General features: G+C 36.3%; 1 protein-coding gene across 1 annotated transcript in view; it reads right to left on the reverse strand.

Moving 5' to 3' along the window:
- The window catches only part of FAM188A (family with sequence similarity 188, member A), a 60,132-nt gene that overhangs the window by 22,938 nt on the left and 24,723 nt on the right, over nucleotides 1–12,471 (reverse strand). Inside the window, exon 10 of the mRNA XM_010575989.1 lies at nucleotides 10,719–10,799. Coding sequence (XP_010574291.1) covers nucleotides 10,719–10,799 — 81 coding nt within the window. The remainder of the gene's footprint in view (nucleotides 1–10,718; nucleotides 10,800–12,471) is intronic.

Genomic DNA, 12,471 nt, shown 5'->3' on the forward strand with positions numbered 1-12,471 from the left:
GAAGATAACCCCTGACTATGAATATGCTACTTTCTGGCCCAAATTGATTTATTTACTGACCTGCCTTGGTTTAGAAACTTTGACAATCATGCATATATACTTACTGAATAAAGCACAGAAACTGAACTCAGCTTTTTTCCCCCTCCATGTGCTGAGGCTGCATCTTATGACAAACAGCATCTTTTACCTTTGCCTTATCTCCTTCATAAATACACAGTCATGCCAAAGGCCTGATGTGAACACAAGCACACCATTGCATTTACATACTTTCTGGAAAGGAGTATTCTACTGCATGAAGCTAACATCCTTCTTTTCATTCTTCACTTGACGCCAGATTAACTATTAAGAAACCTAGTATTTTCTTCCTAATTGTTTGCATACTATTCAACGATTGGTAAACCAGAAGGAAATGAAAGCACACTAAATTTATCAAAGTTAAAGCTTTTGGGCTAAGACTTTAAAAGGTCTTTAAGGGAATAAAAGAGAAGTTTATGCCTCTCCCCTCCATCTACTCACAAATACCGAATGAACTACAAATTGGTTAGGGTGTAATAATACCTGCTCCACTATGAAGAGGCCTCAAATAAAAAGGGTAGTAGTATTATTTTGGGGAAATTTGAGAAATATCCAAATACATGCAGAAAGCTAAAGTGTAAAATAATTTTGAGCACTAAAAAGCCAAGTTATAACATGCAAATGAGAAAAGGGCTTTTGAAGCAGAGTTGTGCTTTTCAGGCCAAGTTCTACTGTGAGCTAACCATTAACGCATACACAACTTGGAAGCCATCAGACACTGGAAGGATTCTAAGTTGTGCTGTATAACATTCAGTAGAAATGACCCAAAAGAAAGAAGGGGTCTGTAAATCAATTATGCAAAGATATAGATATAAACAATACCTAATTTCAGAACATTACCAGCATACTGGAATAGCTGCAAACATAGCATGTGCCAAATGCAGAATCAAGAAAGCAACTGCTAAATGTCAAAGCATTAAGTGAGGCGGATATGCTTTGTGACCAGCAGAAAAAAAAAAAATAGTAATGCAACATACAAGAGCACATAACATTAAAAAAGGTGTGTTTAAAAAAACTTCAGGTCAGTACTCACTGGATGGCTGTATACTATTGCATTGCTATCTGAGCAATAGCATAAACAATACTTCACTATTTAATATAGCTGAAAACAGAATAATTGTGGCAGAATTGAGTAGGACTTGTACCTGGAAAGGCCAGGGCACCTGACTAGCAGAAGCAGCAAATGATGGAGTAAAAAGCCATCAGCACTTAGTTTTTCACTTCATTTGGAATTGGGAATAACATTTTTTTATGCAACACATTTCTGTAAATATCCATGTGATTGATATTTTAAAATTGCAATACTATTAAAAACTCTAACAATTTATTCATCATATTTAACAATGAGCCAGGATGCCTATTCCTCCAAATTTGAAAAACAGAATATCTACCCGTCATGTGATGACTCGGGCCCAATGTCTTCGCTATTGTATCAAATATAGCTGGAACCAACATTGGTTTCACACCTAAAAGGGATACAGAATGATACAATGATGTTCTTAGCCTTTGTTTCTATGCAGTATGTTGACTTTCAGAATTTACTTGATACAGTGACTTATAAAATTGCATTTAGCAATGTCTTTGATGCGTTTACTATTTGCAAGCCACTCTGCATATACTAAGAAAAAGAAAGAAAAAACTAAAATATGTTTCTTTAAAAATCAGCCTTTCATTTGATAGGCTAACATACATACAAACTAGATGTTGCTTATACCCTCCTTCCTGAAACAGGAGGCTATAATTCCTTCTAGATGTTAGTAAGTACTCTTATAGGGTAGGACCCAATCCATTACCTTCCAGTCCCCAGTTTCAGTTTATATATGAAAGTCATTCATTCTAATACAAGGAAAAGGAAAAAATACTCCTCAGGACTGCTCTGCCTACAAATGGACAGTAAATCACCCACCATGCTGCTTTGTGCATTTTTCACAACAGGTGCTTTACACATTCACAATCTATTCCACTAAAAATATAGCTAACTAACTTTCAGAAACAATGTATCATTTAAGTTATAGTCAAAATATTGTTTCATGGAAATGACCGTACATTAGTCTCAAATATGTTCCCACAGCCTACTGCTAATCTTTAAAAATCAGACAAAAGTTTGTTTCTTAACCAACTGAAATGCAAACTCAGCAAACGGAAAGTAACAGAGTATACACTTTGAAAGTAACTAGCAAGTTGGAAAAGTGAATAAATATATGACTACTAGAATCACTTTTCTTCCTAATTGTATTTAAAATGGACTTGAAATGATTAAGGAATACAAGTTTTCTAAAAATGGTCAATGTGATCTTCATGGTCATTACTTAAGTGTATTTTCTTTCTAAGTTTTCCAATTCAGAAGTGCTCCTACAATACATTAAATTGAGAGCTTAGCAGTTCTTGGGAAATTCCTTCATTTTTCATTTGTGGATCTAGAAAAGGTTCTCTTCCTTGTGCTGGCTTTCTTTCCTTCCTTCTTTCATCCCTCCTTCCTTCCTTCATTTCAAAGGGCATCTCATGCAACAAGTGGTAGTGTTTTATTTTCAATTTTTACATCTTAATTTTGCTGGATCAAAGGTTCCTATTGGAGCTGCTAGAACTACTCCCCACACCCCATTTTACAAGTTTTCATCTAGGCTTGGAAACCGGATGCAAGGAGTCAGTACAAAATCATTCTCTCATTTACCTCAGCACAAAACAGTATCAAAATGTGTAACATTCCAGGAGAAAGAATTCAGTGACACAAAAATTGAAACAACTCAAACACACACATGAAAAGTTATATTATCTAAGCAGCTGTACTCTCAACTACTTCATATATAAAAACTGAACCTCCCCCTCTGAAAGAAAACAGATGGACAAGAAGTCTTTTCCCAAAAGGAAGTAATTTGCTTATTTGCTTAGGGGCATATACAATTACATTTCATGGTCAATATCAGCCAACCATGAACAATGTCCTTAAATGATCATTCTGAAAGCTGTACATAATGGGATGAATGTCAAAAATTTTCTAAAACTTTAGAGAACATATAAATATGACTAAATGGCTGAAATCAGAGAGTTGGGGTAAACACAGTGAATACAATTATTTTAGGATGGTAAATCCCAAATAATTGATTAGATTAACATTCAGAGTCTTATGTCTCTCAATTTAATGACCTCTACATTACAATTTCTATGTCTCAATTTTAAGAACAAATAATGCAAAACCTCATGACTGAGTTACCTTTTTGTGATCTGAGCACTAAGTCCTCATAATTGCTACTCATTATTATGGGACATACAGCTCTTCTGAGAAGAGCAATACAAGCATTACAGGACCTTAACCTAGATGTTCTCACTTCAGGATTTTTGCCACAAATTGTCAAAATGCCTACCACTGCCCAAAGATTCATTTCTCCAGTGTTCAAAAGACATCAACTTCTTTACCACCCAGCCTCAGGAACTGGAAGACCACCAGAATGCTCTTTAATACTTTTCACATGCAATTTCCTCAACATGTATGGGTATATTATTGTACTCCAGTCTTGATAAAAGTCAATCATGTGACCTTAGATCCTATGGTTATGACTTTCTCTTCCTAGCTCAACATTTTTAGTTACTGTACTAGGCTAGAAAAATAAAATCTGTATAGCTGGATCTCCACTTTAAGGCCTCTTTGTAACTGTGTGGCAGGGACTCAAACCACACTCCATCCTTCTAATAATACCTGAAAGACCCCAAAATCCTGAGTAACTAGAGTCCCACCTGACTCAGGAAGATGGAGTGATGATCCTGTATCACCAACCCCAAAACCAGAAAATTCAAGTCAGGCCCACTAAAATCCTGAAAACTTTAGTACAGTCTCTTGACTCTCTTTGATTCAGCATGTAATAATGTATGTCGTAATCAGTGTTTCGAGTCTACTGCACTAGAATATGATTTGGCCTCTGCAACATCTATTACTGGATTTCTTATGGCACAATGATCTATGAGCCCTAACTGTCTAGCTCTGCAGATCAGCCCCACTTGCCAACGACAGACATGTACACCTCAATCTTCCCGCTCAATCTTTCTGTTATCCTCTGGATATCTCTGCTCTTCTTGGAAGTCCAGAGTTCTCCAAGACACTTTGCAGGACTGAAAGGATGTCAGGGACATGGCAAAACCTAAATTAGTACTTTAACTCTTGGACTGGAGGGGGTATACCTGGCTTCTTCACAACCTTTTCTTCTTTCCCAAACCTTGTGCTAGACATGAAAAAGACCATGTCCTGTCAAAACTTGGTATAGCCACTACGAGGCGCTTTGGTTTCTCCACTATTTAAAAATTCTTTTAGTACAGTTGAAGTACAGACTGTCAAAAACTAAGAGGAGACAGAGAGATTCAATTTTTCTTTGCAGCTATCACAGCTGACTGCTCATTCCAACAATATGGGAAACAGGAAAATAAAAGGAGACAGAAATGTTTCTCCTGACCAAAGCCAAAAATCGTATGATGGCTGAAGTTTCTCATTAAAGCTACCTCCACTTAAAGCCAAAACTACAATTCTAATGAAAGGGAAAAAAAAAAAAAAAAAAAGAGAGAAATAGAAATAAAGACACTTCATAAATGACAGTACTCCAGGTTTGTTATCTTTAGAGAAAATAGAGCCACCATGACTTGGGTAAATTGATGTCATGAACTTATTTCATTAAAAACAAATATGCCACCATACACTGTTGTATCACATATAAAGTCTCTTACTACAATGAAAAATTTAGACAAAATCTAGAAGCTACTTGGATAAATCCTGGTGTGAAAGTCACTTACATGAATGACAAAAGCACAAGTTTTCCCATAGAATGCCTCCCAAACAAACAATAAACAAAGAAACCGCCCAGAAGTGGCTGTTTCTATAAACACACATCTGTAGCAGGAACAAAGTCATCTGGAAGTAAAATTGGAGCAGACCCACAAAGGGCAGAATAAGGTTTCATAGTTATGCTCTGTGATCTCGCAAAGCTAGAACAGGGTAGATACCTTACAGAAGAATTTTATTTTGAGGTGCCCCCTGCCAACTATGAGACCTCGAAGTTGGCTTTTCTGCTAGGAAACGTATTTGGACAAAGCAACCCTTATGAACTACTGCGTTACTCAGAACAATTTAAATTCATTTAGCAATAGCATTTACACTATGAAGCTTAAACCAATCAGTAGAGTAACTTCAATGCTCTTTGGGGGCCCACAGATCCCACAGGAAACACCCTGCTCTAACATTCATTTTAAAGAGGTCTCTTCCCTCAGAAAAGAGCTCTTAAATTAACAGCTAATAGAAATACTTGAAGATTCACTGCTGATTTAGCCAGGTCAGAGCTATTGTCAAGAACAAAGCAGCATCTGTCCCCCTGCTCTTAATCAGCACACAGAAAATTTAAACCTGCTTTAGCCCAGAAGTTATTTCTGCAGTTGCCTCACACTTCTATATTCTTTCTATTAGATATCCAGACTGTACCAACCAGAATGAATTCCACTTACTCACAGAAACTAAAGACTCTGAAACCACACACTCTGTAACCATTTCCTGAAGTGGAATTCTTCAAAATCCGATTTTGATTTCTTCTCTAATGAAGAAAGACTTTTTCAAAATTTGATTACCTGCATTCACCAGTCATGGGAGCAAAAAACAGAAGGAAGTGTGTAGATATTTTTCACTACCTTCCCAAAGTAGAAGAGTTCCTAAGTTAAAGGATAAGTACAATTTATTTGGATATACATAGGTTACTTTTGCAGATACCAGAGTTGTTGACACATACTAGTAATGGTTGAATTTTTACACATGCACCTTATTTTCTTTCACGGCCATTGACATTCTCTGTTGGTGTTCTGAGATTAAATGCTGTACCCAGTAACACCGCCCCTTAGCCCAGTTCTGGTAAACACCACTGACCCAAATTCAGGATCTCCTATAGCAGTGTCAGTGTTTGCTCAGGTGTCCCTCTGTTGAACTTTGATGAAAAAGATTGTTTAGGAAGAGAAGTGAATGTTCTTTCTTCTGAGAGACAATACTATCAAGGATGCTGAAGAAAGGCCCTGAGAATATTTAGAACAGGTTACAGTGATCAAAGTTAGAAAAATAAATAAATGTCATCTGAAACCATAAGTACAGTCCCAACACAGCAGAACAGGCACACTTTCCTTGAAAAACAGTAATTTGTAACTTATTCAGATGTCTCAGCCAGGACTTTCCTCTGCTTATCTGATTCTTCAAGACTATGAATGCTACAATGCTGTAGCTGAACATGGATAGTCGATTCTGTTGTGGCCTGTGTGCTCCAAGACAAGGGAACAGACTAAGGGAGTTTCTGAAAAACTTACACAGCTCCAAAGTCTCCCCATGGACAGTTTCAATCACCTGAAGTCACCAGACAGACACTCATTCCATGCTGTGTTTTTACTTCCAAAGAGTCTGAATTCAAAATTCCAGACCCTGTGAATTTGCATGTCAGCAGATAGTATTTAGAAAGCAGCTATTAATCTGCTGTTGTGTTTCCTATTGTTTGCACTGAAACATTTTCTTGTTATATTTCATGTAACATTTCAATCTGTTGGTATTCTTTTATACAGTGTCTGACTGCACTTTGACATTCCTTAAAGTTCTGAATAGTCTCAGCTTGTCGTAACTTCCTACATTATGAGTATCATAAAAATAACAGAGAACTGACCATACAGCATTTGATCCAGAGCATCACAGCCTTATCCCTACATTAAGTAATTTAGAGCCGCCCCACTTCTCACTCTCTCTTTTCCCTACATTTAAAAAAAAAACAACAAACAAACCCAAAACCAAAACCAAACCATAACTTTAAAGTTGATTTTTAGAGGACATTTACAGTACTGTCTATTTGCCTTAGCACCATCTGACAGAGCATGCAGGGATACTTAGTGTGTCAGATGAAAGCCTCCTTGTTTGTTTTTGTTGGCCTGAGGCCATTTGGAAGTTTTCTTATTCACTGAAAGGAAGGGAGGGCAGGGAGAGGCAGAAATGATGGCTGCTTGGATTTAGTTGCCTGTGAAGAACCTACATACTCACTTTTCAGGGAAGATCTACCTTGTTGCAAATGCAGAGTCTATGACCACTAGGAGTAATAGCCACCTTTACTTCTTCAGTGAATGTTAAATTTGGATTGCTGAGCATTAAGCAACTTTCTGGCCTTAAACACACACAGTTGTAATTGAAAGGAAAAAATATGCTGGCAGTAATTATGGTTCCCTGCTAACATTTGTCCGCCCTCCCAACTATTCACAACAAGTTTTTTCAGCTCTGTTATGATACATGTTAAGTATCAGTTCTGAAGAACTAACTATTTAGGTAATACAGGTGTTTGTATGTCCTTTCCAACTTCATTGCATGCTCCTCTGCAGACCAAGCTGTACTATTTTTGCTCAATACAGTCTACCTTAGAAATTAAAATATGGAAGATGTCAGGTGAAGCTTCATTTCAGATGTTTCCAGATTCTATTTTCTTTCATCTAGAAAGAACACTTCCACGGAAGTGGATGATAGTGGATCAAAATATTGTGATGAGTATTCTCATGTTTCCATGTTTTGTATAGAAGACTATCCACTACATTTCAACTTGTTGTGTCTGCATGGTTGCCTCCGAAACATCTAAATGTAAATAACTTTGGCTGGCGACAGCTCAGCTAAGTCCCAGGAAGAAAAACTACTGATACTCTCTTCAATAAAATGTGCTTCCATCAAAATTGCTGGTTTAAGGAAGAAATTATTTCTTCAAGTTATTTCTTTCTACCTCCAATTCCTTGTAGTAAAATGAGATTGATAACATTGCCATACATACCTAATGAGTTTTGACAATCAAGATGTGGAGATAAAGTCCATGCAGACAGAATAAAATTTTTATTATTTTAGTAATGGGGCAAACTGCTGACCCACTGGTAGACTTTTGATAAAACTAGGAATTGACTCAGGTGTCACTGTTTAAGGCTATTTCATGCAGCAGCAGTTACAAGAGAATTTAAGGCAAATTACATGCTTTAATTCATTTTTTTATTTTCACTTTAAGCTGTGAGTGTGATCTTCAGTCCAAAGATGCTGTGCTGCATTTTGCCCATTCATTAAAATCCACTGAAAATGTGGAAAGTTTTAGAATGGCAGCTATGGACAAATTTATTTATTTTAGAAAGTATGACTGAAAAACATTTCTCTGAAACTCACAGCTACAGCAGAATGGTCCACATTTAGAGTAATGCAAATATATTCTGGCAGACAGCAATACATGTCTATAGTATTTAATTCAAAATGTTCTGAGATAGAAAAGCAAGGTGGATGATCATTCATTCCACAGTTAAGATTACAATGTTTATAGCTGTACTCCACATCAAATGTAAAAATCTGAGTGAAGCACCTGAGTACTAAAGAACAGCAGCCAACTTTCTTTGAGTAAGGTGGTATGCAGAATTTGAGTAAAACCTTTTACTTGTTGAACCTCCATGCTCAAGAAAAGTCCTCAAAATAGCAGTGAAAATTCTGTCCCATTCCCTAATTTCCCCATGCTGCTTGTCCATAGTGACAGTAGCCTAGGAAGATCGGCTTTTTCTATGTTTCTAGGCCCAGTTACTCAGCTAATGACAAAAGTGACTACTATTCTACTTAAAAATTGCCTAATGTTCTTCTATTTAAACATAGGCATTTAGGCTCCTGTAAATCATATGCAGCTTGAAAGAATTAAAGCTGTATTTGTTTTTTTCAAACTTAATCTGCACTGCTTTTGGCTCCACAGCCCATTTTCCTCTTTCCATTCAGAAGATTTCTTTCTCATATAGTCAAACTCATTATCAAGCTAGAAGTTACAACCTCAGTCTCAAGCACAATCTAGACAACTACACACAATATTTTAACAACTTGCTGACTAACCATTGGCAATGAATTCAAGTTTCTTCCTGTAGTTTTTGGCATGTAGCTTCAATTGATAAAATAATGGATTGCCGACATGATTCATATTTCCACTGTAGCTGACATCTCTGCTACACCTGAAATGCTCAGCAACCTTTACTTTAGAACGGGTGAGGTCAGACATTCAAATTCAAGGACTCTCAGAACTTTTACACACCTTCAGCTCCTGCTTCTTTTCATCAAAAAAATTTCTAGGAAATTATTTGCCAAGCCCATGTTGCTTCCTTTTCCTGCTTTTTAGTTCCTAAGGTATTAATCACAAGGTGAAGCTTTCCACAGACTAAGCGGAGTTCAATGAAGAAAGAGGAACAAGGCTGTATCGGAGGCACCGATGTTGATGCCCAGTTACTTTAAACCCAGCAAACAGCACTCAACTTCCTAAAAGAAGAGCATTAGAAATGGATTTCTACCTGGAAATGGTCACTGTAGACAAAAAAACATTAGAAGGTGTAATAACATTCTGGACGGGTACACTTGACTTGTATAATGGAGTGATTATGCCTATTTGCATCGGACTGCTCTCTATATGACAAAGTACCGACTTCAATGGTATAATTCAGAAAAATTGTGCATAAAATTTCAAAATTGAAATAAAAAAACTTTACCAGGAAAGACTGGAGAGAGAGTAAGGCAGAAGACAAACATTCAAAGGAAGGTAACAATTTTTCTATTACCATGGAGTAGGGAAGAAAGAGCATTTATCAGGCACAGGGGATTCAGGGAAGTTCTACTATAGCATTTGCATCAGAATCTGCAAAAAAATATTCAATGTGCAACACAGACTAATTAATTTAAAGGATTTTTAAATTTAAGTTTGAAGGTAAAGAAATACTGCTACACATAAACTTGCAATGTATTGTGGGGGTTTGTTTTTTTGTTTTTATAAGAAAAACCTTAGGTTTTGTGTCCTTTTTTTAAAGATTAGGTCATTTTCCTTAAGGAAATTCAACAGCTCAAGAAATTATGGCTTTAACTTTGTCATATGTTCTAGTACTTATTTTCAAAATGTACACCTAAAATATTCATTCATTTGCGAGATATTAAGTACAGGAAAGTTCATTCCTAATAAGTACTAATAAATGTACTAGTAAGTACTACTTAAAGTTTCAACAAATATTTTTAATCAGAAAGAAGTATTCTACAGAAATAAAAAAATATAAGGAAAACAACTTACAATCTTCAACTAAAGAAACAGAAACTGTCTCTTCAGAAAACTTGGTCTAAGATTTTAAACTGAGAACTCCTCTCAAAAGCATGTTGTGTGTTTCACAGTTTACAGTACATATCTGGTAGAATAAATATAAGGAATTATCGTAACAGTCCTGATATCTATTTTTTATCTAGAACAACAAACTATGTTTACAGATTAAAAATTGTGAAAGTATTGTCAGGGAGCTAACAGGTACCTAGACATAACTATTTCCTTTTTATATCTCTCTTGCACTATAGAAATTTGAGACAGTACTTATGCCAATTATGGTATTCTAACGCATACCCTCCCCCAGCCCAATAAATTATGCTAGAACCGGAAGACTTGACTAAAATTTATAAGATATCATTAAACCATGTGAAAAACTGCCTTTGAGGGAAGGCTTAATTAAAAGGTTTGGTGACTACATTTTTACATTAAAGCCACATGAAACTCACATTGTAGCAAGATCTGAACTTTGAATTTATGTGGTGTTTATCTGCCTGAGGTTACCAAAAATTACATCTAACATACCTTGGCAAAAAAGACTGTGAGGTGTGTTTCACTGCCAAGTATCCAAATGGGAAATTTTGGAGATTTCAAATAGGAGCCAACCTAAAAAGGTATAACAAAATCAGAAACACAAAGCAAACCCAGAAAACTCATCTAGTTAGTGATGAATTTAATGACAATTCAGTTAGTGGAGTCCCAACTGCTCTGAAAACTAATATAAAGCGTTCAATAAAATGACAAAACCATGTAAAATACTTGGATTCTAATTTTGATCACTGATTCCTGTTTGACTTGGAAAACAACACAGCTTGTGATAATTAACTGACATAAGACATCAGTGAGATTGTAGTATCAACAATATCCCTTACTTCAACCCAGGAGACATGCTGCAAACACTGCACATGAGTAAGTACTCCTATGCTTAACAATACTATAATCAAATGCTAAATAAGGTAGAAGTCCACCTGACTTATTAGCTGCTTTGGGATGAATCAATTCAGAATTGGCATATATTTAATAAATGGACAATTAGTTATAGTCAATACACCAATGTACTGCAAACTACATAATCCTTTTTAATCTTGAGCTATGTTAAAGGAATTCAATAGATTGAAAAGAAAGCAAGGAATAACCAAAAAGCCTTTTGAAATTGAGTATTAATGCTCTTTCAAAAGCAGTATTTGTAAAGCACAAAATTTCTCAACTAAAACCTTTAAATCAAGAAATTCTGTGTCACAACACAAAGAAACAATATGGACTAGGTTGCATTTCAGTTACTTTCAGATGTTCACAGACAGTAACTTTTAGGTCTTCAATATATTATATTTAGAATACATTTACTTAGTAGTAGTTTTACCATTTTTACTTATGGCTATTTGTTTTAAATGGAAGACAGTGATAGCATAAAAAGAGAACAATAAAACTGCAATATGCACAATAGCAAGCCACTTTGGGACTTCACAGTTTTATAACCATCTACATAACTTGCATTAAGCATTATTTTAGTAAAAACATAAGCTTCTAACTAGCTATATTAAATTGGTGCAGTAAAGTTCTAACGTAAATAGCATCAAACAACATTTACTCAATAAGATGCATTTAAGAATTTTATCATGTATCTGATTTAATATGGTATTATCCTCAGGTTCAATTTGAACATACTTTGAAAGTTCTTTAATATCTCCAATTGTACACAGTGAAGCTTTCAGTAATACTGTCAAAGAAGCCCACAACACTTTAATGAAAGAAAAAATTTTAAATTATGTAGATGTGGTGGGTTGACCCTAGCTGGACACCAGGCGCTCACCAAAGCCGCTCTGTCACTGCCCCTCCTCAGCTGGACAGGGGAGAGAAGATGTAACGAAAGGCTCGTGAGTCAAGATAAGGACAGGAAGAGATCACTCAACCAATTACTGTCATGGACAAAACAGACTAACTTGGGGAAATTAGTTTAGTTTATTACCAATCAAATCGAAGTAGGATCATAAGAAATAAAACCAAATCTTAAAACACCTTCTGCCCACCCCTCACTTCTTCCCAGGCTCAAATCCACTCCCGATTTTCTCTACGTCTCCCCCCCGAGCAGTGCAGGGGGATGGGGAATGGGGGTTGCCGTCAGTTCATCACACATTTCTGCCCCTCCTTCCTCCTCAGGGGCAGGACTCCTCAGACTCTTCTGCTCCAACGTGAGGTCCCCGCCATGGGAGACAGTCCTCCAAGAACTTCTCCAATGTGGGTCCTTCCCACGGGCTGCAGTTCTTCACAAACTGCTCCA

The sequence above is a fragment of the Haliaeetus leucocephalus genome, unplaced genomic scaffold (assembly GCF_000737465.1).
Source record: "Haliaeetus leucocephalus isolate CR32 unplaced genomic scaffold, Haliaeetus_leucocephalus-4.0 Scaffold0, whole genome shotgun sequence".
NCBI classification, from domain to species: Eukaryota; Metazoa; Chordata; class Aves; order Accipitriformes; family Accipitridae; genus Haliaeetus; species Haliaeetus leucocephalus.